General features: G+C 49.0%; 1 protein-coding gene across 5 annotated transcripts in view; it reads right to left on the reverse strand.

Moving 5' to 3' along the window:
- Positions 1-24740, reverse strand: part of WDFY3 (WD repeat and FYVE domain containing 3) — a 2538776-nt gene that overhangs the window by 1895541 nt on the left and 618495 nt on the right. For all 5 annotated transcript variants that reach the window (XM_069630405.1, XM_069630406.1, XM_069630403.1 and 2 more), the window contains one exon: positions 11005-11198. In XM_069630405.1, the coding sequence (XP_069486506.1) occupies positions 11005-11198 (194 nt within the window). The remainder of the gene's footprint in view (positions 1-11004; positions 11199-24740) is intronic.

Raw genomic sequence — 24740 nt, forward strand, 5'->3', positions numbered from 1 at the left:
AACTTAAAATGTGTAATAAAACCAAAATCAAGTGTAAAATTAGCAATTGATAAATGTATGACTAATAGGCACTGAACCAGAGCGGGAGAGTGGTTCCTTGCCCACTCTGGTTCAGTGCTTTGTTGGTCAAAGATAGTTTAGTCGATTGCAGGTGGCTGCCCAACACAAAGCAGCAACTTCCACAGACCTCCCCAGCAGCACATGTTGCACGCACAGCAGCGCTTCACATATGTACACAGCTGCAGCAGTTTGTAGAAGTTAGACATTCAACTGGAAAGCACCTGCCACCGATCTGTGTTTTAAATTGACAAAATAAGATCAGAAATATGGCAGCCTTGAATGGCCAGATGTTCACTACAAAACTAATTTTGCACACATGCATTCTCTTGCCTTGAATCTCAGGGGAAGAAGCGTAATTCGCCTGTCATAACGGTGAGGCAGTGAGTCTTTTGTATTGTTCTCGGTCTTCAGTCTTCCCCAGGAAAGCAGACTTGCAAGGCATTCCATATCTTTTCCTTCAGGGATGGTCCACTGCTCTAAAAAGCAACACCGAGAGGAACCCAAACTTGCCAGATGTATGTTGGGCAGGCAAAAAAACAAAAATACCAAAGATCCCAGTTTCCTTCCTTCTACGCAGCTTGCCTTATGATTTGAAAAGGAACAGACGGGAGTTCATCATCTTTTAGCTGCATGAAAGCCAGCTTTTCCACCACTCTCTCCCTCCCTCCTTAGGAGATTATGATAGGCCTGTGTTAGATGTATGATGGATAATTGATATCAGAATTGCTATTACCAGGTTTCCAATCTCGTTAAAGAATAGCATGCTCATGTTACATCATACATTGTCAAAGAGTGATGAAAGGTATGTAAGAAAGAGCTACAATGTGTTCCTGCAGATGCATCAAGGTCCTTGAAAAACATGGGCACCCACTGAAGTAGAAATGAATAAATCAACCCATTTTATTGATACATTCGCCATTCAGTGTTTCAGTTAACTACTCGGACTGATGAGATCGGTGTTACAATTAAAATTACCCAATACAATATTTCGTTTTGTGAGTATATCAGTTCAATTAGCAGCGAAGAAAAGTCACTTCTTAGAAATGGTAGTTTTGCACATGATGTTATACATTTTCATCTTGGGCATACTAGCAGAATACAGTGAAACCAGTATACCATGCATGTGTGCCGACTGAATCGTGTTTCTGTAACATGACCCCATGCGATATTAAAGCAGTTCTTGGAGTCTTATACCCACCCAGCTCAATCTTGGTGCTTTCTACAATTTGATTGCATCTCTATTGCTGAGACTGCCTAAACGGCACCCAATGGTCTGATTAATCAAAGTTGGGCATGACTATCTTGGCACAGTGGAAATCTGGTTTTGAGTTGTTAAGTGACTTACTAAACCCTATTCTGCTGTTAGAAGGGATCGGTTTTGCCTCGATCAATGTATCCAACACATAGTGGGGGTTTCCATTAAATATCATTTAATACAGCTACCTGCACTCCTGACCTGAACCCTCGGATTAATAGCCATAAATGCCAGACCATATGATCCCTACTGCAATTTCTTGTGTTGCAATTCCACCCACATATAACGTGCCTCTAACAGTTGCTTGGTGTCCTGATGTAATGGTGGCAGCTTTTTCTAATTTTCTGCAACAATTCCATCAATGGTGCAACAGGGGCCACTGCGGTGTGCGTTCCCCCGGGTCATGCAGTACTTCCTCAAAGTGACCACAGTAGCAAGCTGCGTCCCCCAAACAACTGTCACCAGAGACAACGTTTCCAAGTGAAACAAGAAGTTGTTCTCTGCTGAGGGCAACACCCACGAGAAAAGCATGTCGGAATTGGTATTTTGAAGACATTTTACTGTTAGGGTAAGCACTGTGAACAATTAAAACCAATCCCACTGTGCATCGTGTGCTCAAAAAAGATGAATGCTTACATCATTCTCACAGACATAAGTTTTAAATATATAGTCCACATTTATGTTTCCAAAATGCCCTCTGAAATCTCATAATTCCCAAAGAACTGAGTCGAAGAAGAGGGCTGAAGAGGAACAAAACTGCAAAGTGAAGCTGGTTAATGGGAATGACCGACACCTCAGGACTGGGAGGCTTAAAACGTCTCCTCAGGTGCAGGCCAAGAGCATGCAGAAGGAGCAGATCAGTAGTCGTGTGTGGAGGAGTTGGGAACTCTCCATGTTGCAGCAGAAGCAGAGACTGGAAGAAAGGTAAGACACCGGGACCACTGTCGAGTGGCGAGCAGTAGTCGGTCCTGAAATGGTCTTCGCCTCCAGAAGCCTTGATTGCAGAGGTTGCACAGCGGGAAGCTAAATTGCAGGTGGTGCGGTCGGCTGCAAACTGAAAGCAGCAGGTTGCCGGATTGTGAGGAGCAGCTGAAGCGAGGAACCAGCAAGCAGCAGGCGAAACAGAATTGCACACCTTGCCCGGTGAGTCCACCGACTGATTGTGACACTGGAGTGCTCTGTGACCGCTTGCAGGCTCGCTGCACGAACTTTAATGGTAAAAAGCAATGGTGGATGTATAAAAGTAAACCAGAACACCATTTTGAATACTGAACTGGCAGAAAAGAGAAAACCTTATTGTAGAAAATGTACTGACTGATCAAGCAAGAGAGGTTTTTTTTAAAAACCAGCAACCCAATGGGGCAATCCTTCGAGAACATAAGGCATACTACCATTACCCAAGCCAAAAGAAAGTAACAGCAAGGCAATTTAACATTAACACAGTCACTAAGGGGCAAATGAGGGTTTCGAAGTTGGTAAAGCGTAATGCCCATATTTGAAGAAGTATATAACAATAGCTGGTATAAACCCACAATTCCAAAGTCACGGAAGAAGCAGATTAAAACCATGTTATTGTCAGTGTTATTGTCAGTGTTAGGGAAACAAAAGTTGTAAGAAGGCTGCCCTTCTCAGGTATTAAGAATGTGAGGAGCATAACTTAGAGAAGTGTTGGAAATTGCAAACGTGTACTAAAGAGCATCAATGTGAATCTTGCCTTCCCTGAAGAGTTGCTTAAAACCTGATGATGCAAAGTGAGAAATACTGCAAAGTTGTTGCAAGCTGATCTCAACCACACAGGCACTTTTTTGTAAATTACACTGTTCGGGCAGGGTAGTATACCCGAACAGAGGACTTTGAAGTAGTATGCCTGGCATGGGAGGACATCAGTGGAAATTGAAGTTCTGTGAAGTGGTGTTAACCAATTATCCTGATAAACTTTCATTGGTGAAGCAAGACATAAAACGACTGCAGAAGTGTTCTATATTTTCAGAACTAATACTTTGTTGCAGAAGCATCCTGACAAAGATGATTTATGTTAGAACTGGTTATCGTATGAGATACCTTTGGTTTATGCAAGGAAGATTACATTGAGTCTTACTATTACAAGGGGAAGAGAGAAGACCCTGAAACGTTGGAACTTGTTGTCAAGTTGGAGTCCCAAAGAACTGTGTTGGAACTTTTGTTACACAACATGATTTCCTAATTTCTTTTGGAACTGTGGAACAGAATCCTGCTTGAATCTGAGGAAGGGAAATTCACCCAGAATATAAGGCGTGACTGGCATCATGTGGCAAACTTAATTGTTAGGTTTTTGAACTGCCATACATTACCATGTGGAGTTACTGTATGTATAAGTGTGAGTGACAGAAACCTTTTGTTAGTGTGTTTTCTTTAGTTTGTTTTAGGCAGGGAAATCCTCGTCAGGGTAGGGATAGTGAGGCATTTAGCCAACCTTTTGAGTTAATAAAATAGCATCTTTTGAAAAACCTTCCCAAAGTTGTCCGCCTCACATTTCTGACCCCTAACAGCACCCAACAGCTGCTCTTCGAGAAGCAACCCTCTTGTCCTGCGAGACTCCTACGTTCTGCTCTTTCACCCGCATTTCGCGGGAGGAATTGATCAAACTACTATCAGACAGCCAACCTTCTGCCTCCCCCTACATCCATGTCTCGCCTCTCTCCTCAAAGAATTCTTCACCTCCACATGTGCAGGAGAACTGGCGAGGTCCATCCTTAATGACTCTTACCTCTGGCAATATCCCAGAACCCTTCAAAATCGCACATGTCAAGCCTCTCCTAAAGAAACCATCCCTCAACTCTCTCCAACCAATCAACTACAGCTTCATTTCCAACACCCGATTCTTGGCAAAACTCATCTACTGCACTGGATACTCCCAGCTGAATTGTTTAGTGGAAAACTACAATCTCCTAGACTCTGTGCAATCGGGTTTCTGTCCTCACCACAGGACATAAACTACAATGATCTCTATCTGGAATTACCTCAATGTCACTGCAGACTCAAAAGGATGTTCAGCGCTTGTTGTTCTTGACCTCTCAGCAGTGTTTGACACTGCTCACTACACAATCCTCCTTGAAAGATTACACTCCCTAGGAATGCAAGACTCAGTGCTCAACTGGATCCCTTCCATCCTCACTAAAAGACAGCAAATCACCTATCTAGACCCTGTCCTCTACCCCACACGCCCATTGAGCACTGGAGTAACCCGAGGCGCCTGCCTCTCGCTCCTTCTCTTCAACCTCTACATGACCCAGCTGCCCAGGCTCATCCACTCTCACCTCACCTGCTATAACTATGTTGATGACACACAAATCATCCTGAGGATTCCCAATTCGACCTCCGATCCTCACCCTGACATAGGAGCTTGTCTTCCAGACATTGACCTCTGGATGACTAGTAACCATCTCCTTCTGAACTCACAGAAAACGGAGTTCATAGTGTGAAACACAACTGCTCTATTCCCTTAACTGTTTCCCTGGCCAGCCAACCTGAGCACCCGCCCCCCGCCCCATCCACAACCTCCATCACTGGCTGTACCATGGACTCTGTCACACCACATTAACAATGTATTCAAATCCCGACATTAAACACCTTTAGGTTTCTGAAACGCATCTTCCTTTACGTCAGTTAACCCAATAGATTGACAGCAATTATGTTCATTTTCATATCCAGACTATATGCAAACTCCCTTTACCTGGGTGCACCAGCCTACCAAATAAACAAACGGCAAAGAGTACAGAACTCAGCTGCCAGACTGCTGCTTGCGCTCGGACGAAGGGATCACATCTCACCTGCTCTCTGCACCTGCTCCCGATTGGACGAAGGGGCACCTTCAAAATCCTGTGCATCACTCCCCGAACGGTGCACAAACCCGGCCCAAAATACCTACAGGAAAAGATTACACATTACCACCCAACCCGCACTCTAAGGTCACGCGCTGCCCTCCTCCTTGTGGTCCCTGCCTCCAATTAAGCCAGGATCGTAGGCTCTGCCCACTCAACCCTGGTGCCAACATTGTGGAACTCAAGTGCCTCGCCTCATTCAACACACCCAAGACTACATGGCATTCCGGAAAGCACCCAAAACGTGGCTTCTTCCGTAAAATTGTACTCAGGACCATTCTGGCCTTCATTTCCCCACAAAATCAGCCCCCTTCAACCTCCACGGTCAAGAAATTGCTTGGAATCCATCATTATGACCAGATAAGAATGACCAAGGCTCACAGAACCTGGTTGCCAGTAACAAATAAGTTCAACGCTATAACCCTGCTCGACCCTAACAAGCCTGGCAATGAACAGCAAATTGCGCTCATGCGTCACAGCGTCCACTATGTCTATCCTAAACTTGCCTCAAAATTAATGGTCAGAACATCATCACTGGGGCCCTAGCAACACTTATGATCTTAAGCTATAACTGGTCCTGACCACTGTTTCCTTCCATCAGGTATGCACTACGTTCTCGGACCTGGTGATATTTATATTCGTATGTCTGGAAATGTTTCTTAGAACTCTAAAGCAGGGTCTAGTAGCACTTATATTCGAACGCTATGATTGTGCTTGATCTGGTCTTCCACCAGGTATGCTCTGTGCTCTTGGATCTTACCTTTATTGGTCTGGGAAGGAATGCACAACCCAAATCATAACCTAGTACGGGAATACCCTACCACTCGCTGTAAATGAATACCGGAAACTAGAAAATGGGCCATTTGGCACGTATGCTCTAGCATTAAAAATGGACTGACTTAATTTCTCCGTCAAGGCACTATGCTCTTAAATAAGGTGAGGAAAATGACAAGACAAGCGACCAGCAAGAGACAACGATGTGCTGTCGCTTGTTACCAATATTCAAACCATACAGTAGACTTTGAACACTGAATCCTCTGCTGCACGTAAGGTGAGAGAGGCACAGCACCAACAACACTCCCTGGTTTGATGCTGGACCTTCAGGTTCACAGAGTACCAGTCCTCGTATCTATGACGTACTCGTGGCTCCAAAAGACCAGAACTGGGTGTAACTGCACATCGAGAAAGCATTAACCGATAAGCAACTACTGAATTGGACACAGGGATGACCACTGACCTGCAATTCCATGGCCCAGTAAAGGTTTGGAATCTGCCAACTCTATACGCGCGATTCTGATGAGCAGGGAAAGATGCGGCCAAGATTGGTAAACACAACTAACCCCCTACGGCATCGAGAAGGTTTCCAGGAGTACTAAAGCGCCAAATCTCCAAAATTGAGGGTGAGGATTACCACGGCAGGCACTGGTAGGTAATCAGGGACAGGGGACGCCCCCCCCCATTAGCACAGATACTCACTCATACCAATATGCCAGCTTTGCACCAACAAACAATAGAATGCCCCTCGATTAATTCAGCCTAGCTGCACACAATTACACACCACCATGAACACCTCAACAATCTTTAGAATGCAGCTATCCCTCACAGAAAAATCAGCCTAGCTGCAGCACATAATCTTATACAAACAACACCTCTGCCAAAATGCAGCTACCCCCACACCAATTGGCCTTGCTGCACACCTGCTACTGATCCAACACAACATTAAGACCAGTTCTAGCATTAGAATGCAGCTACCCACCACAAACATTCAGCAGGGCTGCATACATGCATAGTGTACCCATGCACTACTTACTACCAAACTCTCTCCACTGACCTGGACTATGGTTTCAGAGGGTGTTCAACCCACAGTGCTTTGAGAATGATACCAATAGGAAACAAGGCACTATACAAATGCCCAATAACATAACAAAAGCAGCCAGAAACTATTACGCCATTTATCCCCAGACACGATTTAGGGAGATAAACGTATTTAATTGTTTATATACTGAGTGAGAGAATATTTTATTTCTAAACAACGATTTATTTACAAACTGAGCCCGAGTAATATGGAGACTGGATGCAAACAGGACAACCGTCATCATGCGCAGTGACAGAAAATAGCAGTCTCATGATTTTTTTATTATTAGGGTATTTATTAAGTGTGGATCTAGCTTAAGGAAGTGGCACCACTTTTATCATCAAATACAGGAGTGCAGAGTGAGGGAAGCAGATCGAAAGGGATCAATTCAAGGAAGCTAACAAAGGGGAAGTGTGGGCAATTTGGCCCAAGTAACCAGGGGAGGAGCAGATCGGCCAATCTTACGTTGGGTATAGAGTGGAGTGTGTGTGGACCAAGGAGATAGGGAGAAGCCATTTTCTTGTAAAGAAGATCTTGAGCTCATTCTCGAAATGTAAAAGCAGGGGGGGTGCATGGGTTTGTAGGAAGAGAAAGCATGTTGTGTGGTTCCTGCATTATAGATCAGGTGTGACAAGCCAAGTCGCAAGCGCTTCTTCGTCAAGGAAAGGCCTATTTTGCCCAATTCACACAATGGAATCATAATCGGGACATTATGGTACACAAGTGACCTACACAATCTGATTGCATGATGCTTTACTTGAAAAGTAAATGTTTTCCCCTGTGGTATGGGAATATGTCCCATTTCTGTGTGGCAGTGTCCAAAAGTCAGGGAAAAGATGGCCCTGGACTATCAAGGGGTGCCTGGTCTTTTGCAGACCAGTCCTCGGAGTCAAAAACATGTCTAAATGGTCTTGAAGCCTTTGCTTCTCTTCTGACCTGCATTGAGTTATCAACAATGCTAAATTCTGAGGCCATAAAGCATGGGTTTCTTTTTTGAGGGGCAATGACTTGGCTTTATTTTTTGTGGGTAAATTTGCCTCTTCATTTTGGGCATAGATTTGATTTTGAAGGTGAATACAAGGACACCCTATGCTCTAAATATGGAACTGCATTATTTACGTTTTTTTACCAGTGAATATTGTTCCGGTGAAAGGGTACAGTAAGTTGCTCCTTAAAGAAGAACAAGATACCATGATGGGAAACAATCTCTCAAATTGTACTCATCAATATCCTGAGACAAGAGATGATGTATGTATGTATATGTATTTATAAACACCAAATTCACAAAACTAGCACAATTATAAAAAAGTTTTCCGACTGTAAGAGGAGTGCTAGAATGACTGGCACACCAATGACTGATCCCATAGCAACGAATCCTTGAATATCATCACTTCTCCCCAGGGGGGGCCTTCCCATGAGGCCAGGGAGGTAAAGCCACTACCCGATAGTTCCTCCTGGGGGTGAAACTCAGCAGGAGGATCTCATGAGGAGGGGACCACTGCCCACCCTGTCTGGGACTAGGGATGACTATCCAGGGAGAATGCAGTATACTGAACCTCAATCCCCCTCACCCAACCTTCCTTTACCTTGCTATACTATGCACATCTGGCATGTAGATAGTAACAGCAGTACTTGGATGAGGAAGAAGATAGTCAACACAAGAGAGATCTATGGCAAAGGTACTGGGACTAAGAAGAGTCAAGGCTACCTTAGAGAGAGCTCTCAGGGAAGTATTGAGACGAGGAGGAGGTGGAGAGATATGAAGGGCGATCCTCAAACCACTATGAAGCGATCTAGTGTTTCAGGAATTCTTATTGACCAAGGCCAATACAAAACAGAGGACAGAAAACCAAACAGAAAAGCCTGCCTTGGAGGAGCCACACGTTCAGGCGCTGACCAGAGCGAAGAAGCAACAGCATTGCTTGCTGGAACCCAGACGGACAGGCAAAGCAGTTTAAAATCGGTCCAGAGAGGAAGGACCGACTGGGGAGCAGGGAACTCCCACGTTCAGGCGGAACTCCGGCATCCAGGCAAAAACGTGTTCCCAAGGCTAACACAGGCAGCGGAGCGGAATGCTGTGGAGTCACCGCAGCTCCCATCGAGCCACAAGGGACTGCAGAGGACATGGAGAAGCACACAGGAAAACCCAGACCAACCGAAGAGGACCGGCAAACAACCTAGAGCTACCTGGGTGACCAGGACGGTTGGTGGGGCTACAAAGGAAAGAACCACAGGTCTGGGACCCACACCCAATTCGGAAGAGCCTGAGAGCAAGACCATACTTGGCAGGTTAGTGAACCAAGCTGGTCCAAGTCAGGGGAAGGGAGATATACCCATGGTACTGTGAACTATATGATACAAAGCCTGAGAAGGGCCTGGGAAAGGGAGTCATTCCTCCAGCCTTTGTGAACTGTGACAAAGAGCCTGAGAAAGGGCTTGGGGGAGGAAGACATTCCCCCTACTATGGTGAAACTACCCCCTGGTGTTGTGCACCGCGAAGCAAAGCAAAAGAAGGCCCAGGGAAGGGAGTCATTCCCCTGGCACTGTAGAAATGCATGGAACAATATACCTGGAGAAGATGGACATTATCCAGTGACCCAATCGTGAGAAAAACTGTGGGCAATAAGGAACTTTGATGTTTGAGCTGGACCTTTATCTTTGAGTTTGAACTAGCAACTTTATAGCACCACAACCTGGAACTTTGTTTTGCATCTTAGAAAGGAACTGACACCTGGGGAAGGGAGTCATTCTCTCAGGCGAAGTTCACACCTGGCAATTGGAACTATAATCTGTTGTCCAGAAGAAGGGAGTTATTCTTCTAGACCAAGAAGATCCACTTTAGTTTAGTTCCAAGTGTGAGGGGCAGAAGTAGGCATTTTGACACATGGCTCTTCATTTACTTGGACACTGGGCCTCATTATGAGGTGTCCGGTAACAACGGTACCAGTAAACTTGCTGGTACCGTTGTTAGCGGACCGGTAAACTACGAGGTCTACTCGCGGGTGCCTTTTTCGCCCGCCAGGTCTGACCTGTCCTGCGGAACGGCACCCACGAGCAAACAATGTCGGATGCACAGGCATCATTCACGAATGGTGCCGATACATCCGGCCTCCCCATTGAGCACTATGGGGCTCAAATTGGAATGGGGAGTAATTATTACCGGCAATGGGCAATTACCGGGTCCGGCGGGCCGGAATGCCCCGTTAAATGCCCATTGCCGTTTGCTGGTAATTTACTGGCACGGCTACCGCCAATGTCAGAATGATGCCCACTGACTCAATCCTTAGTTCTGTAGTTGAAGTAGGGAAAAACCTCTTAGAGTTAGGCCAATTTAGGTTTCCTCTTTATTTCATCAATAAAATGTTATGCCACCTGTCTGTCTCCTACCATCCAAATATTGAATGATACAAGTTTACAGGTCTGTATTCAAAAGAATACTATAAATAACTAAACTGTTTTCTCAGAGCAGCTGATTACTACTGGAGTTAATGCGATGGTAAAATGTTCATGAAAGAAACACAATAACTTGCAATTCACAAAAAATGTCTTTTATGGTTTTCTTTGCAATTACAAGTGTCTGCAAGGGTCTTTAGAAAATGACAACAGTGAGACCTCAAGGTCTGTGTAAACATCAAATGCATTAAAACAGCGGTTTGAACGTACTCAATGCGTCGGTATTCCTTTAGCATGCATCTCATTATCAGTCAATGGTTTTCTGCCAGACGGTACCCCTGACAATACTGAGCCTCTAAGGGGAATAAGGTACATTTCCAGAGTTGTAAACAATCTTCTCCATTTCTCTCCAGTCTCCACATTTGTACCATTTCAAAATAACTGTCTTTTCTGCAATGGTGGTACATGCGAGACACACAAATCCCATTTCTACTTCACTGTTAACTAAACAGAGGTGAATCCCAAAAGAACACATGCAGGCATATTAAGTAGTATAATGATAATCAGAACCTTGGACTTACCCGCAGAATGTCGCTCTTCAGCTGTAGCTCAGTGGATGGAGCGGAGTGCATTAGCCCTAAGAGAGTGCCCATGTCGTCTTCTCCACTAGGAGACAGTACCAGTTGCTGGATGATCATCAGTGCATGCTCCCGACACTGTGGATATTTTACAATATTGTGCACACACCGGGCTCCTCCAAACTCTCTAAAAATTCCTGAAGAAGAAAGAATAGAATTCCAGTCAATCATCCCAGAAGCATTACAACTCTTTCGCAAATAAAGAGTATGAACTCAATGTGGCTTTACACAAGATGCTGCATGTAGGTTATATCCCTTGCAGGATCCCTGTGCAATTTATAATATAGAGAAGCAGAAGTTGGTACATTGCCTTGCTAGGAGGGCAGCCATTACATTCATTTGTAATCTAGCAAGAACATTTCGAGAAATATACAGTTTTGCATTTTCAGATGCTTTCCCCTCCATGAAAATATACACTGCATAAACAAACAATTGTAACACACACACACACACACACACACACACACACACCACCCCCCCCCCTACAGACATTGAGGTCACAATTAAGTCACAGGTAGGAGTTGTCAGTTCGCAATTTTTCAATGAAATCCATCTCAACTACTTTTTTTTTCAACATTGTTTTTATTGTTTTGGCATAACAAGCGGTACACAGTGCAAACATTGCTTGGGGTAACATTTGTTATAATATTTTAAGAGAAGAAAGACAACAAAAGAAAAGAACAAGAAACATAGCTGAGGAGGAGCGTGGCTACATGGCTACGTGAACAGACGTGCTCTGGAGGAGCTCCTACTGATCCGTCACCGATCCTCGCAGAAAATGAGGGATTTTGCAAACATTAACAGCATCGAAGCCCATCCGTGAATACATGAAGGTCTGGCGTGTACATCGAGCGCTGGAGCGGGCTGAATAGAAGAAAAGCTGAGGAGTAATGGCCAACCGAAGAGGCTGGGGACTCGGGGCATGAAGAGGGTTAAGATGGCGACCGGAGACAAAGGAACAGTTACTGGCCATAAAACCGCAGCCGCCGGTGGAAGTGGGTAATGCGGCAGCCGCGCCCGTCGGTCTTGGGAATATGAGAATAGACCCGGGCTCGCCTGCACATATGGATCGGGCTGGACACGGCCCGTCGTTTTTGAGGGAAGACAGTGAGAGCCCCTGCCTGTGACGCCGGGGCGCCCCGAAGGCGGGAGTGTGCTCCTTGCAGCCGCGGGTGTCTGGACGCGGGGACCTGAGGAGCGGGGGCGCCTGCGAGCCGCCGCTGGACGAGCTGCGGGGCGGGGAGTGGTGCCGGCCCCTGCGAAGACACAGGCTGCCGGGCATAAGTAGCCAGAGTCGTTGTGGAGCGGCCGCGGCGGAGTTCGAGCGCGGCTGCCCTGGAAAGCGCTTTGGTGGGGGCTGTAAAAGTCGGGCGCACCGGGGCGCCTGAGGAGAGGGCCCCCAGTCCCCCAAGTACGGAAGACCTAGTCGTATGGACTAGAGGCGGCATCCCCGGCCCCAGGAAGTGTGTGTGGACACACCCGCGGCAAAAGTGCAGCTGCATGCAGTAACAGGAAGGGCAGAGCACCACGGGCAGCCGGGCATACGAGGCTGGTGCCGGTGTGGTGCGGCAGAATCCTAGAGCGGCTGCCTTGTAAGGAGCCTCGGCTGGCGCTGCTGAAGTCAGGCGCACCGAGGCGCCTGAGGCGCAGGCCCCCAGCCCCACAAGAGCTGCAGACCTAGTCGGATGGACTAGCGAAGACACCCCCGGTCCCAATGTGCACGCCCCAGGCGGCAGAGCGGCTGCATGTGACAATATGAACAGCAGAATAGGGGGGGTCAATTCGCCTAGGGTCAGGAAATAATAGCTGTGGCACCGTGGCTGGGGAGGCATACAGGGAGGCAGAGCCCTGGCGCCGAGGACAGTGTAAAAGACAGAGCACAGTGGTGCCTGAAGAAGCCACGACGAGAGGAGACACGCTTAAGCACAGCACTGGGAAATAGGGTCATTGCGGTGCACAATCCGTTTGGGTCGCATAAGGCAGACTGCCCCCGGAGGTACAAGAGGGGACGATAAGCTATTGCTAACCAGAGGAATGGCCAGCAAGCCCCCAAGAGCGAAGGCTAAGCAGCCTACGCTGGATGAGTATACCAGAACGCTGCCGGGCCCAGAGGGAGCCAGGAGCATGGATAAGACCTCTGCAGGGGGAATGGCTGCTGTGAGCTCAAATCAGGAGGTCCTTGAGGCAATCGCAGATTTGAAAGTAGCCTGGGAGTCCAAACTTCAATTGGCTGTGTCGGAATTGAAAACGGCGATGGGGCTTCAAGTTGGGGCGGTACAGGAAGATGTGAACCTCCTCAGGCAGGACGTTAGGACTTTGGCGGAGCGCACGGAGACCCTGGAGAAGGAAATGGGCCCAACTGCTGCGGACTGTGCTGCACATAAACGGGAGCTACATGCCCTGGTACAACGAGTGGGCAATTTGGAGAGCAGGGCTGAGGAAGCAGAAGGGCACGCTTGGAGGAATAACATTCGTATCGTCGGACTGCCAGAAGGAGCTGAGGGCCATAACCCGACGGAGGACGTGGAAAACATGTTGTTGCAAGAAATCACCACCGGGAACCTCTCACAGGGATTTGCTGTGGAAAGGGCGCACAGGGCCTTGACTAGGAAGCCACCGCCAGGTAACCCGCCCAGTCCAATGATCGCCAAGATTTTAAATTATCGGGATCGCGAGCGGATCCTTGAATACTTCCGAAAAGAGGGAACAATACAACGTGGCACGGCGAATATAACTGCCTACCCGGATTACACCCTGAAGGTACAGCGAAGCCGCATGAACTTTGGATCGGTCAAGAGGAGATTGCGAGAAGCAGGCTACAAATATATGTTGCTCTATCCGGCCAAGCTAAAGGTATTTCATGGGAGCAAGATGATGTTCTTTGAAACTCCAGAAGACGCTATGGGGTGGCTAGACATGCAGAGCTGCCCCCAAGAGCCAGATGTTCAGAAGGAAGATGGAGCTAGACGAGACAAGTAAAATGGAGGAACTGGCGGGAGAGAGAAATGTGGGACTTGATTATAGTCATTGATGCAGCTAGACGGCTGGTACGCTCTTGCTGATGAGAAACATGAGTCAGGTGCACGGAGATTGCTGCACGAGGTAGGAGCCTCCTGGGGCCGATCTTTATACCCCCATTTAGGTTAGTTAGGTCACTGTTAGTGAGGTGACACCCCTCCGGGTTCTCAATTGGGGTCGCCAAGGGAGAGCCAAAAGCGGGGATGCCTGAGATCCAGGGATGGAGCTGGGCAGTTAGTTGGGTTGGGAGGTTGGGGTGTTTAAGTTTATATATGAGCCTTTGTGGAAGTTCTACTGTGGAAGGTCTGTTTGGTGTGGGGGGAGGGCTGCCGGAGGAGGGGAAGGGGAACTATTGCTAGACCATGGGGGACCTTAAGATATTAACATGGAATATTAGAGGGCTCAACAGTTACCTGAAACGTAATAAGGTTATGTTGTACTTGAGGAGACAGAAGATAGACATTGCTTTGTTGCAGGAGACACATCTGACTAAGGAGAGAATGGAGATGGTGAGGAGGAAATGGAAAGGGATAGCGGTGGGCTCTTCGTACTCTGCCTATGCAAGAGGAGTGCTTGTCTGGGTGGCGCCGCATGTCCCATTGAAGTTAACTGAAGAAATTGTGGATGCAGACGGGAGGCTGGTTATAATTAGGGGGCTGTTAGAGAATAGAGAAGTATGCACAGTAAATACTTACGCCCCTAACCAAAACACGGCGGCATACTTTAGGACATTGTTTACCAAGCTGAGTGTGGGTGTGGGGGCTGTGTTGATTTGGGGAGTGCACTTTAGTTGTGTTTTGAATCCAAGAGTAGACAGGTCGGATGGGGGGGGCGGCCAAGCCCAGCCCAGCGGCCAAAGTGTTGCAGGGGTTATTAGCAGACTTCGATTTGGCAGATGTGTGGAGAGTGAAACACCCTGAGGGGAGGCAGTACTCGCACTACTCGGCTCCGCATCAGCTACATACGAGGCTTGATTATATCTTTGCCACCCCGGACGTGGTTGCTGAGAGCACTCACAGACTATAAAGCGAGGGTTCTCTCAGATCACTCGCCCCTGGTCCTCTGGTGGCAGTATTGCCCCCCCAGGGCGCGAATACCGACATGGCGCCTCCGTGCAGAGGCGCTCAGAGACTCCGTTTTCAGGGAGGGTCTGAGAGATGAGATTATTGCTTACTTCAAAGAGAATACTGGCAGTGTGCAGTCGACGGGCACTCTATGGGAGGCCTTTAAGGTGGTGATGCGTGGGGTTGCCATAGCGAAGTCAAAGGGGTTGCTGGGTGGGTTCTGGCTGAACTACAGGCGGCAGAGATTGAATTGGAGAAGGAGTTGGAGGAGAATGGGGTAGATACGGAAGGAATACTCAGATTACAGCAGATGTGCGTGGAATGCTGGGATAGGCTCTGTAACTTAAACTACAAAAAGTACATAGAGAGACAACATGCGGGAGGAGATAAAACGGGCCGGCTCCTAGCATGGCTGTATAAGAGTGAAACCCCTAGGTCCCCGATTCAGACTGTAACCAGCGATGAGGGTGAGACTGAGGACACTCAAGAAGGAGTAAACAGGGCGTTTGCAAGATACTATACTGCCTTATATGGGGATGATGAGGGGAGCAACCAAGATGAAATTGAGGAAGTACTGGAGGACATAGGTCTGCCCAAGGTGAGTGACGAGGAAAGGGAGGAGCTTGATGTACCGATCACTCTTGAGGAACTAAAAGAGACTGTGAGGCAGTTGCCCACTAGCAAAGCTCCGGGTGCAGATGGGTTCCCCAGTGAGTTCTATAAAATGTATGAGGAGGAGGTGCTCCCACCCATGCTAGAAATGCTCAATGAGGCGTTCGAAATAGGACGGTTGCCGGAGTCGCTTAGGGAGGCGATTATTATACCGCTGCCTAAACCCAATAAACCGGGACATAGCTGTGGCTCCTACAGGCCCCTATCGTTGTTGAATCAGGACAGTAAGATCCTGACAGCGGTTCTGGCCAATAGAATGCAGAGAGTGATCGGTAAGCTGATTCACCCGGACCAGACAGGCTATGTCCCGACTAGGAATATCACTCACAACCATAGACGACTCCGAGTGGTTGAATGGGGGTGCAGTCAGGACGGCGAAATGGCCATTGTGGCACTGGACGCAGTCAAAGCGTTCGACTCTGTTAAGTGGCCGTGGCTGCTGGCGGCCCTGCGAGGGTATGGCATGGGACCAAGCTATATTAAATGGGCTGGAATGCTATATAGCGAACCGCTAGCCAGGGTCCGTACGGGGGCAGTGGTATCTGAGAGATGGCAGCTGGGCAGAGGCACTAGACAGGGGTGCCCATGGTCCCCGATGTTATACATTCTGGCCCTGGAGCCCCTGGCAATATACCTCAGGCATCAATATGAGCCGATTGGCATCGAGATAGGAGGGGAGAGGCATCTCATATCCTTGTACGCAGACGATCTGTTATTGTATTTAATGTATTCGGAAGAGAACCTTCAATATGTTTTGGAGGTGATGGAGCGGTATGCCAGGCTGTCCGGTATAGCAGTGAACCCTCAGAAATCTTGCCTATTCCCGTTGGGGAGGTACATGGGAAAGCCTGTAGAGAGGTTACCTGTGTTGCAGGTTCCGTGGGCGGTGGATTCTTTCCGCTACTTAGGGATAGATGTGTATCACTCTATGGAGGAGGAACACAAGAGCAACACCGAAATTGCTATAAGAAAAATTGGGAAGTGCATGCGGTTTTGGGAGAGGTTGCCCCTAGCGATGATGGGTCGAGGGGCTATGCTTAAAATGGTGGTCCTGCCCCAACTTTTACATTATTTTAACAACATCCCTTATATGATCCCTAGGAAGTTTTTTGTTAAGCTGCACAGCATGTGCAGGGACTTTTTGTGGCACAGTACCCGACATAGGGTTGCATTATGGAAGCTGCAGAACTTCTATGAGAAGGGTGGTATTAAACTGCCTAATTTCGAGGCTTATTATGTAGCGGCACAATTGCAGTATGTGGCTACGTGGCTTTCTGACGAGGAGACCCCGGAACACAGATTGTTTGGGAGGGACTGTGCTCCTTTTTACTTGCGGGAAATTATCTGGTTGGCTGGCTCGGAGATGAGGGAGCGCCCTAAGATGATGCTGTTAGGTTGGAACATGTGGCGCCGTGCCTGCCGAATGATGGGGGACCCTTCCCCGTGTGTCCCGCAGATACCGCTGGTGGCGCTGGCGAAGGGGGACGGGCAACTGAGGGTAATCATTAGGACTAATTGGGAGTCGGTGGGTCTAGTCACCTTGGGAGACATCTGGCAGGAGGGGGCTATTACGGAGTTTGGGGAACTTGGAACGACGTCAGGACTGCACAGTGGTCAATATGTCACTTATCACAGGATAGTACAGGAGATTTGGAGTAGGTGGCCGGCAGCGAGTTTGACAGAGGCGCCAGACACCACCGGCGAGGTGATATATGATGCATCAGAGGGTGGGCATGAGGTGTCAAGGTTGTACGAGATGTTGATGACTAAAATCGGGAAGGACCTGGGGCATTTGAGATCAGAATGGGAAACAGAGATGGGAAGCCCCCATGGAAGATGGGATTTGGGAACGGGCCTTGGGATATCACAAGAAGGTGTCGAGGAATGCCAGGTTTAAACAACTGCAGCTGTACATAACGCACAGGGCGTACATGACCCCTCTGCGAATATCAAGGTTTGGAAATGTGGGGTGCCAGGCTTGCCCTAAGTGTGACAAGGAGAACGCAGACATGATACACATGTTCTGGGCGTGCCCAGTGATTGAAGCCTATTGGAGGGAGGTTGCACAGAAGCTAGTGGAGAAGGGGGTCACGCTCATAATAGACTCGGCCTGGGCCTGCTTGCTTTGGAGGGTTATCCCAGAGCGCGGAAGCGCAAACATGTTGGGAAATTGAAAGACCTGGCATATGTGCTTGCAAAACGTAGGATCGCTATGGGGTTGAAGGAGTGTCACAGGCCGCGGGTGGAGGTGTGGTGGAAGGACCTACAAAAATGGGTGGAGGCTGAAACAGTTGTGTGGCAAGAAGCAAGTAGCACGGGGGGGGGATGAGGAAATGGGGTCCCTCATGGCATGGAAACTGCTGATAGCTGAAATGTTTGGAGCAGTAGTGGCCCCAGCAGAATCCGAAAGCAGCGAAGCCCTGACATACGGTACAGATACTGAGGGCGAGGAACAAACAGGCTCATAAGGGGGGAGGGGGTGTGCAGTGTTTATGTTGTTACAGTTGTTATTTATGTTTTGTTGTTTGTTGTTTTGTTTGAATAAAAATAATAAAATGTTTAAAAAAAAAGAAAAAAAAATATCTGAGATATCGTCAATCATGAGAGTTCGTCAGCGTTAAAGTCCAAAATAACAACTGGGGTGGGGGGGAGAGACGGGGTCGTCCAGGAGTAACGGGGGGGGGGGGGGGAACTGCTTTATTCCACAATGGGGAAGGGTCAAGATTTCGAAAGTTCCTATGTAGCTGGGTGTGGTTTGGGTTCCTTCTGTGGCGGCTCTGCTGGGCTCGTGTCTCCAGTCTATATAGTCTATAGTGACTAGGGGGTGCTCAGGGGACCGTTCCACGTCTCAGCCCGCAATTCGATTCCCCACTTTTCAGTCCTGGGATTCCATCCAGCGCAGTGACGGGGGCTGCCTCGCCAGGCCGGGGAACTGCTGCACGAAGTCTAGGAAGGGGGTCCAGGTACGTTCAAATTTAGGCTTATTGGCGAGTCTAACAGCCGTGACTTTCTCGGCTGCCACAATGTCCCAGCATTTGGACAGCCACATTTGCATAGACAGGCCTTCCGGGTTTTTCCAGAGTCTGGCGATAGAAGTTTTTGCGGCCGTGAGGAGGTGGGAGCAGAGATCCGCCAGGGCGCCTGTCAGGGGGAATTGGCCATCTCCGGTCCCCCCCAGCAACACGATTCCTGGGTCCCAGGGTATGGAAAGTCCGGTAATTCCCTTAATCTGATCCAGGACTATTTCCCAGAACTGGGTGGCTTTTGGACAAGTCTAAAAGGAGATGGAACAAGGTTCCCCGGTCCGGGCATCCCCTCCAGCACTGGGCAGGGATGGCTGCGTTGCATTTGTTTAGAATTTCGGGGGTGCGGTACCATCTATAGCAAACTTTAAACACGCTTTCTTTGTTAGTCACGCACTTCGAGCTCTTTTGTGCGCGGGACCAGATGTGCTGCCATTCTTCGGATTCGATCGGGCTCCCGATATCTTCTTCCCATTTAAGCATATAGGGCTCTTTTATCGAGGGTCATTCCTATCCAGAATTTTGAACAGGGTGGAGATTTTCCCTTTCGGGAGACTTTCTGACAGAGTAAGCTCTAGTGCCGAAAGTTCTCTGCTGCCGTGCTTCCTGACTTGCTCGTTCGACATCCAATGCCTTAGTTGTGTGTATCTGAACCTTTCGGTTTCCGGGATTTTGAACTTTGCTTTGCACTCCTCGAAGTTTAATGGGTGACCATTCTCGTAGAAGTTTGCTAAGGTCTCCAGGCCCCCGGCTCTCCACTCCTCGAATTGGTTTGGTGTGATTCCTGGGGAGAGGTCAGGGTTGTCCCAGACCAGGGTGAGGGGGCCCATTGTGCTCCTTCATCTCCACCGGCGGGCCGCCTTCCTCCAGCTGGCTACAGTATTTCTGGTTGATGGTAGTGGACCCTCATTTGGGGGTCCCTTGGGTTCCTTGCTGTGGGGCAGCCATTCAATCGGGGTTTTACACCAATCTTCAAGCTGCAGCCACCGGGGGCGGTTGGTCTGAAGCTTCCAGGAGAAGGCTTGGGCCAGCTGGGCCGCCAAGCAGTACCTTTCCACATCCGGGACCCCCAGACCTCCCAGGGCAGCACTCCGGAGCATGATGCGTTTTGGGATTCTTGACTTCTTTCCTTCCCAGACGAGACTCGGCACCTCCCCTTGCAGCTTACGCAGAGCCTTCTCCCGGATCGCCACTGGCAGTGCCTGAGCAAAATATAGCAGCCATGGGGTTAAGTTCATTTTTATCGCCGTGATCCGCCCGAACCACGAGATCTCCTGGGCACTCCAGCGTCCGATATCTTTTTTCAATTCTCTGAAGAGTGCCGGGAAGTTTGCCTTATACAGCTTCTCGGTTTTGTTGGGGAGCTGGACTCCCAGGTAGTTGATGTTGCTTTTTGCCCAGGGGATCTGGAGCTCGGCTTCCAGCAGTGTTTTGATCTTCTTTGGGATATTGATGCCCATGGCAGCAGACCATCTCAACTACTTTGAAAGCACATCACTGAAGAACCTCAAAGAATTGGCAAACACCTCTGTGATTGCTGAATATCCTTGAGAGATCTGAGCTAAACAGTGGCAAAAGGTGGGTTGTCGGTGGCAAAAGGTGGGTTGTAATGACCGTCCTTCAACATTATACCAATTTGTTTTAAGTTAAATACATTTTTTCAGTGTGAAAGAGATGCACCACAGCCATCTTTGAGGACTCCAATTCTAGGGTGAAACCTTTTTGTAATGAGCTGAAGAGAAGCCTTGAGAATGCATCTTTCTTAGCAAGCTTTAGTCTGTCAATGGCCGTGTTTCTAAATAGAATGCCAAAAGCACAATGTGTAGAAGATATCAATGTTTATGTTTACGCCATTATCTTCCTTATGTTACAACTCCTTTTCTTCATTCACTCAGCAGTGTGCTATTGTGGTGCACTAACGGAGTAGGAAAAGAAAACAGATGAGCTGCAAAGATCCGAAAAAAGTAAGACATTTGGAAGCAACTGGAGTGTTTTTGACAAAGGGAAGTCAATTCAATTTAATTGGATGATTGTTCCTTGCTATATTTAGAGGATTTAGAGTTTGCAAATGGGAAAGGCCATTATTGGCATCTCCTAGGAAAAAGAAGAGGAGTGCAGCACAGCGTGCATTATGCCCAACATGTACAATGATATACTTCAGGGGTTATGCATTTGAGAGGTGCGAATATACAACAGTATTTGGGCAAAACGTAGCATTAAGAACAGAGACTGAAGTATTTTAGCAAAACTGCATATTTTCAGAGCTGTGTAGGAGGGAAGGGGGAAAGGCTGGGAAAAGTCCAATGTTCTTAGTGCCCAGTTTGGTGAATTTGGCAAAGTAAGAGGATGGACACATGGTTGTGAATGGTACATTAGAAGAGACAAATTAATTGAGCAGCTAGGGTAGTCTTATCTCCAGTTCGAAGGGTATGTGTGAGGAGCCAGGAATGAGGCACTCACACAGAGGACTCATGGTACTGCGCACCAGTGGCCCAGCTTCACTTCCCAGGCTCTCTGGCTTTCTCTGGAGTTCTTCAGACCTCTCACAGAAAACACATGGAAGCCGCCAAACGAAGCCTGTAAGCCTGTGAAGTGGAGGTGGGACACGGGTGCGCTTCCATGTCCTTCGTGGCTCCTGCCTCACTCCTGAGCCTGTCTCCGAGTGCGAGCCACGCAGGCACTGCTTCTCGGTTCCTGTGGTCACCAGTAAGGGTCCTTTGCTCTTCCTGCTACGATCCCGGCATTGCGAACCAGCTCCAGCAGTCCTTCTCTCGCCATCTCCCGCTCGCCTGTGCGCTTCTCAGCTCAGCTTCCCCGGCAGGAATTAGCCGGTTGCATCCCCCGGTTACCTTCAGCTTTTACATCTTTAAACTCCTGCTTCCAGGAAGGGAGTTATTTGGAGCCAATTGGCTTCTTCTAAACACTAGACTGCGCCTTCCGATTCTGCTGAGTATTCAGCATTACTCTGCCTCTCTTCATCTTCTCAGTCTTTATTACTCTGTTGGTTACAGAATATTGAAGGATACTATCAGCAAGATTTAGGGGGTGATCACAGTATGCCGTTAAGGCATGAGGAACGCAAGGGGTATCCCTAAAAGGGAAAGGGGATACCATGTCTCATCTGATGATACCAGGCTCTCCTCCTCAGGGTCACCCCCCGCCCATGTGATCCCCCAAATAGCCACCCCCAGGGTCAGGATCAGGTAGTGGATGCCGTCCCATGGTCACATGAGGAGGCCGGGAAAGGAGTGATGACATCATCCGATTCATCACACATGAAAAAGCATGTACTATTAAAGATCAATCCTGAATGTACTGAATCTGTAAAGGTAATGTGTTCAAAGATGGTAATCTGTGAAGGAACAAGGTATTTACAATAGAAACCGCTGTACCTCTAGTCCCTAGTCCCCTTTTATCCATATGTGTGGTTTAACCCTTTAAGTGCCAAGGGCGAGGTATCTCGTCCTTGACAGTGCACACGCAGTGCCAAGGACGAGATAGCTCGTCCTTTTCGGCACCTTGTTTTGAGCGATCCCTGCAAAGCAGGGATCGCTCAAAACTGTAATCCAACCCCCGGGATATGTGAGGGGGAGGTCCTCCCCTCACTGCCAGGGGGCTGGATTACCTTCAGTTTCACGTCGGCGTGCGTAACGCATGTCGGCGTGAAACTGAAAGTAAATTCCCTGCAGCAGCCATTTTCGGCTGCTGCGGGGAAGAGAGAAGGTAAGAGAACTTCTTTGTCTGCCTCGATCTCCGGCTGTATTTCAAGCCGGATATCGAGGCGGGTATCTTTGGAAAGGGGAGATTCTCCCCTTTCCAACGATACCCATTGTGTGGCATTGCTGCCCGCGGATCGGGCGCAGGGCCCACTGGACCACCAGGGATGGATCAAAAAGTGGTGTCCCTGGAAAGGGGACTTTCTCCCCTTTCCAAGGACACCACATATGAGGCATTGCTGCCCGCGGATCGGGCGCAGGGCGCGCGATCCGCAGGCAGCAATGCCAGTGGATCAATGCAGATCCATTTGTGACGCAGGGGGAGGGGGGGCTGCTTACTAGGTAAGCGGCCCCCCTCCCCCAGTGGCCCCAAGGCATGGGGCCACAGCGCAGAGACCCCTGAGGGCAGATAATCACTGCCCCCAGGGGAGAAAATAAAAAAATAAAAACACCAAAAAAAAATCGAAGGATGGAGGGAGGTGGGAGGGGTTTTGGGGCCCTGGGGCCCACTGGACCACCAGGGATGGAACAAAAGTGGTGTCCCTGGAAAGGGGACTTCCTCCCCTTTCCAAGGACACCACATATGAGGCATTTCTGCCCGCGGATCGGGCGCAGGGCGCGCAATCCGCGGGCAGCAATGCCAGTGGATCAATGAAGATCCATTTGTGACGCAGGGGGAGGGTGGGCTGCTTACTAGGTGCGGCTCCCCTCCCCCTGTGGCCCCAAGGCATGGGGCCACAGTGCCAGAGACCCCTGGGGGCAGGTAATCACTACCCCCAGGGGTGAAAATAAAAATAAATAAAAGCAAAAAAAAAATCGAGGGGAGGTGGGAGGGGGTTTGGGGCCCACTGGACCACCAGGGATTGATCAAAAAGTGGCGTCCCTGGAAAGGGGACTTTCTCCCCTTTCCAAGGACACCACATATGAGGCATTGCAGGTCACGGATCGGGCGCAGGGCGCGCAATCCTAGGAAGGGGCATCTGACCCCAGGGAGGGATCCAAGAGGTGGGGCCCCCCTATCTGCCACCAGGAAGGGGGGCCCCCAGGGAGGGTTGCATGAGGTGGGGCCCTCCATTTGGGGTGGGGGGGGGCTGAGGGCCACCCTCCGTTGCAGTACATCATTCGCTGCCAATTTAGGGTGCCCCTCAGCCCCCCCTAAAAAGCAGGCTATGAATTTGTATTTTTTTTTTGTTTACCCAACTTTGCTTGGTGTAGATGGCCACATTAGTGTGGCTATCTGCCCCCAGGGTGCCCAAACCCTACTGCCCCATCTATTGGGGGTCCTGCCCCACCTTTTGGGGTGGCCCTCTCCCCCCTCACACCAAATGGAGGTGGGGTGTACCTCACGCAGCCGTTTGGAGGAGGCCCAGGGAGGCCTGCATGAGGTGTGTCCCCCAGCCATTGGGGGTGGGCTGGGGGGGGCACCCCAAAAGGTGGGGCAGGACCCCCAATAGATGGGGCAGTAGGGTTTGGTACTAACAACCAAATAGTGACCAAAAGATAGTCTCACTTTTCTTTTATGTTGGCTTTGGCAATGTAGGTTTCTATCACCTGATGATCTGTGTTTCATAGCACATAAGCAGTTACTGCTGCTTTCACTCACACGCAAGTGGAGCTGCCTGCCATGAACACGCAGACAACATTGGAGCGCTCCAGAGTCACTTGCAAGCTGTGAACTCATCCAGCAAGTCGCTCGATCACGCTCTGCTCAGTGTTCACAGGTCATTGGTGCTTATGGCTCCTTCTGGTCCTCCTCTGCTCACGCCACTTAGAAATGGAGCTTCTTCTGCTCCAGAGAGGGTCAGGTGCAACCCAGCCATCTGGAACATCTAAAGAGGGCACATTTCCCTCGCTACTGCTGCTTTCCGCTAAAGCGACCTCTGCAACAGGGAGAGTTCAAGGCAAAGACTATCTCAGGACCCGCCACTTCCGATGTTTAAGTGGTCCCAGCATCTTCTCATGCCTCAAGCTTCCCGCTCAGCTGCTTCCACAGCCTGTGCTGCTTCCTCTTCGGTTATGCTATTCCTTCTCCTGATGCCTGCACCTCAGGGGGCTTTTTAAGCCTCTCAGTCCCCTTCAGGTGTAGGCCATTTACACTAATTAGTTGACCGCTTTCACAGTAGTGTTCCTCTGCATCCCTCTTGCTCGTCCCAGTACTGAGGGAATTATGAGACTTGAAGTCCCTG

This window comes from Ambystoma mexicanum, chromosome 6q, assembly GCF_040938575.1.
Source record: "Ambystoma mexicanum isolate Mex_15411 chromosome 6q, UKY_AmexF1_1, whole genome shotgun sequence".
NCBI lineage: Eukaryota > Metazoa > Chordata > Amphibia > Caudata > Ambystomatidae > Ambystoma > Ambystoma mexicanum.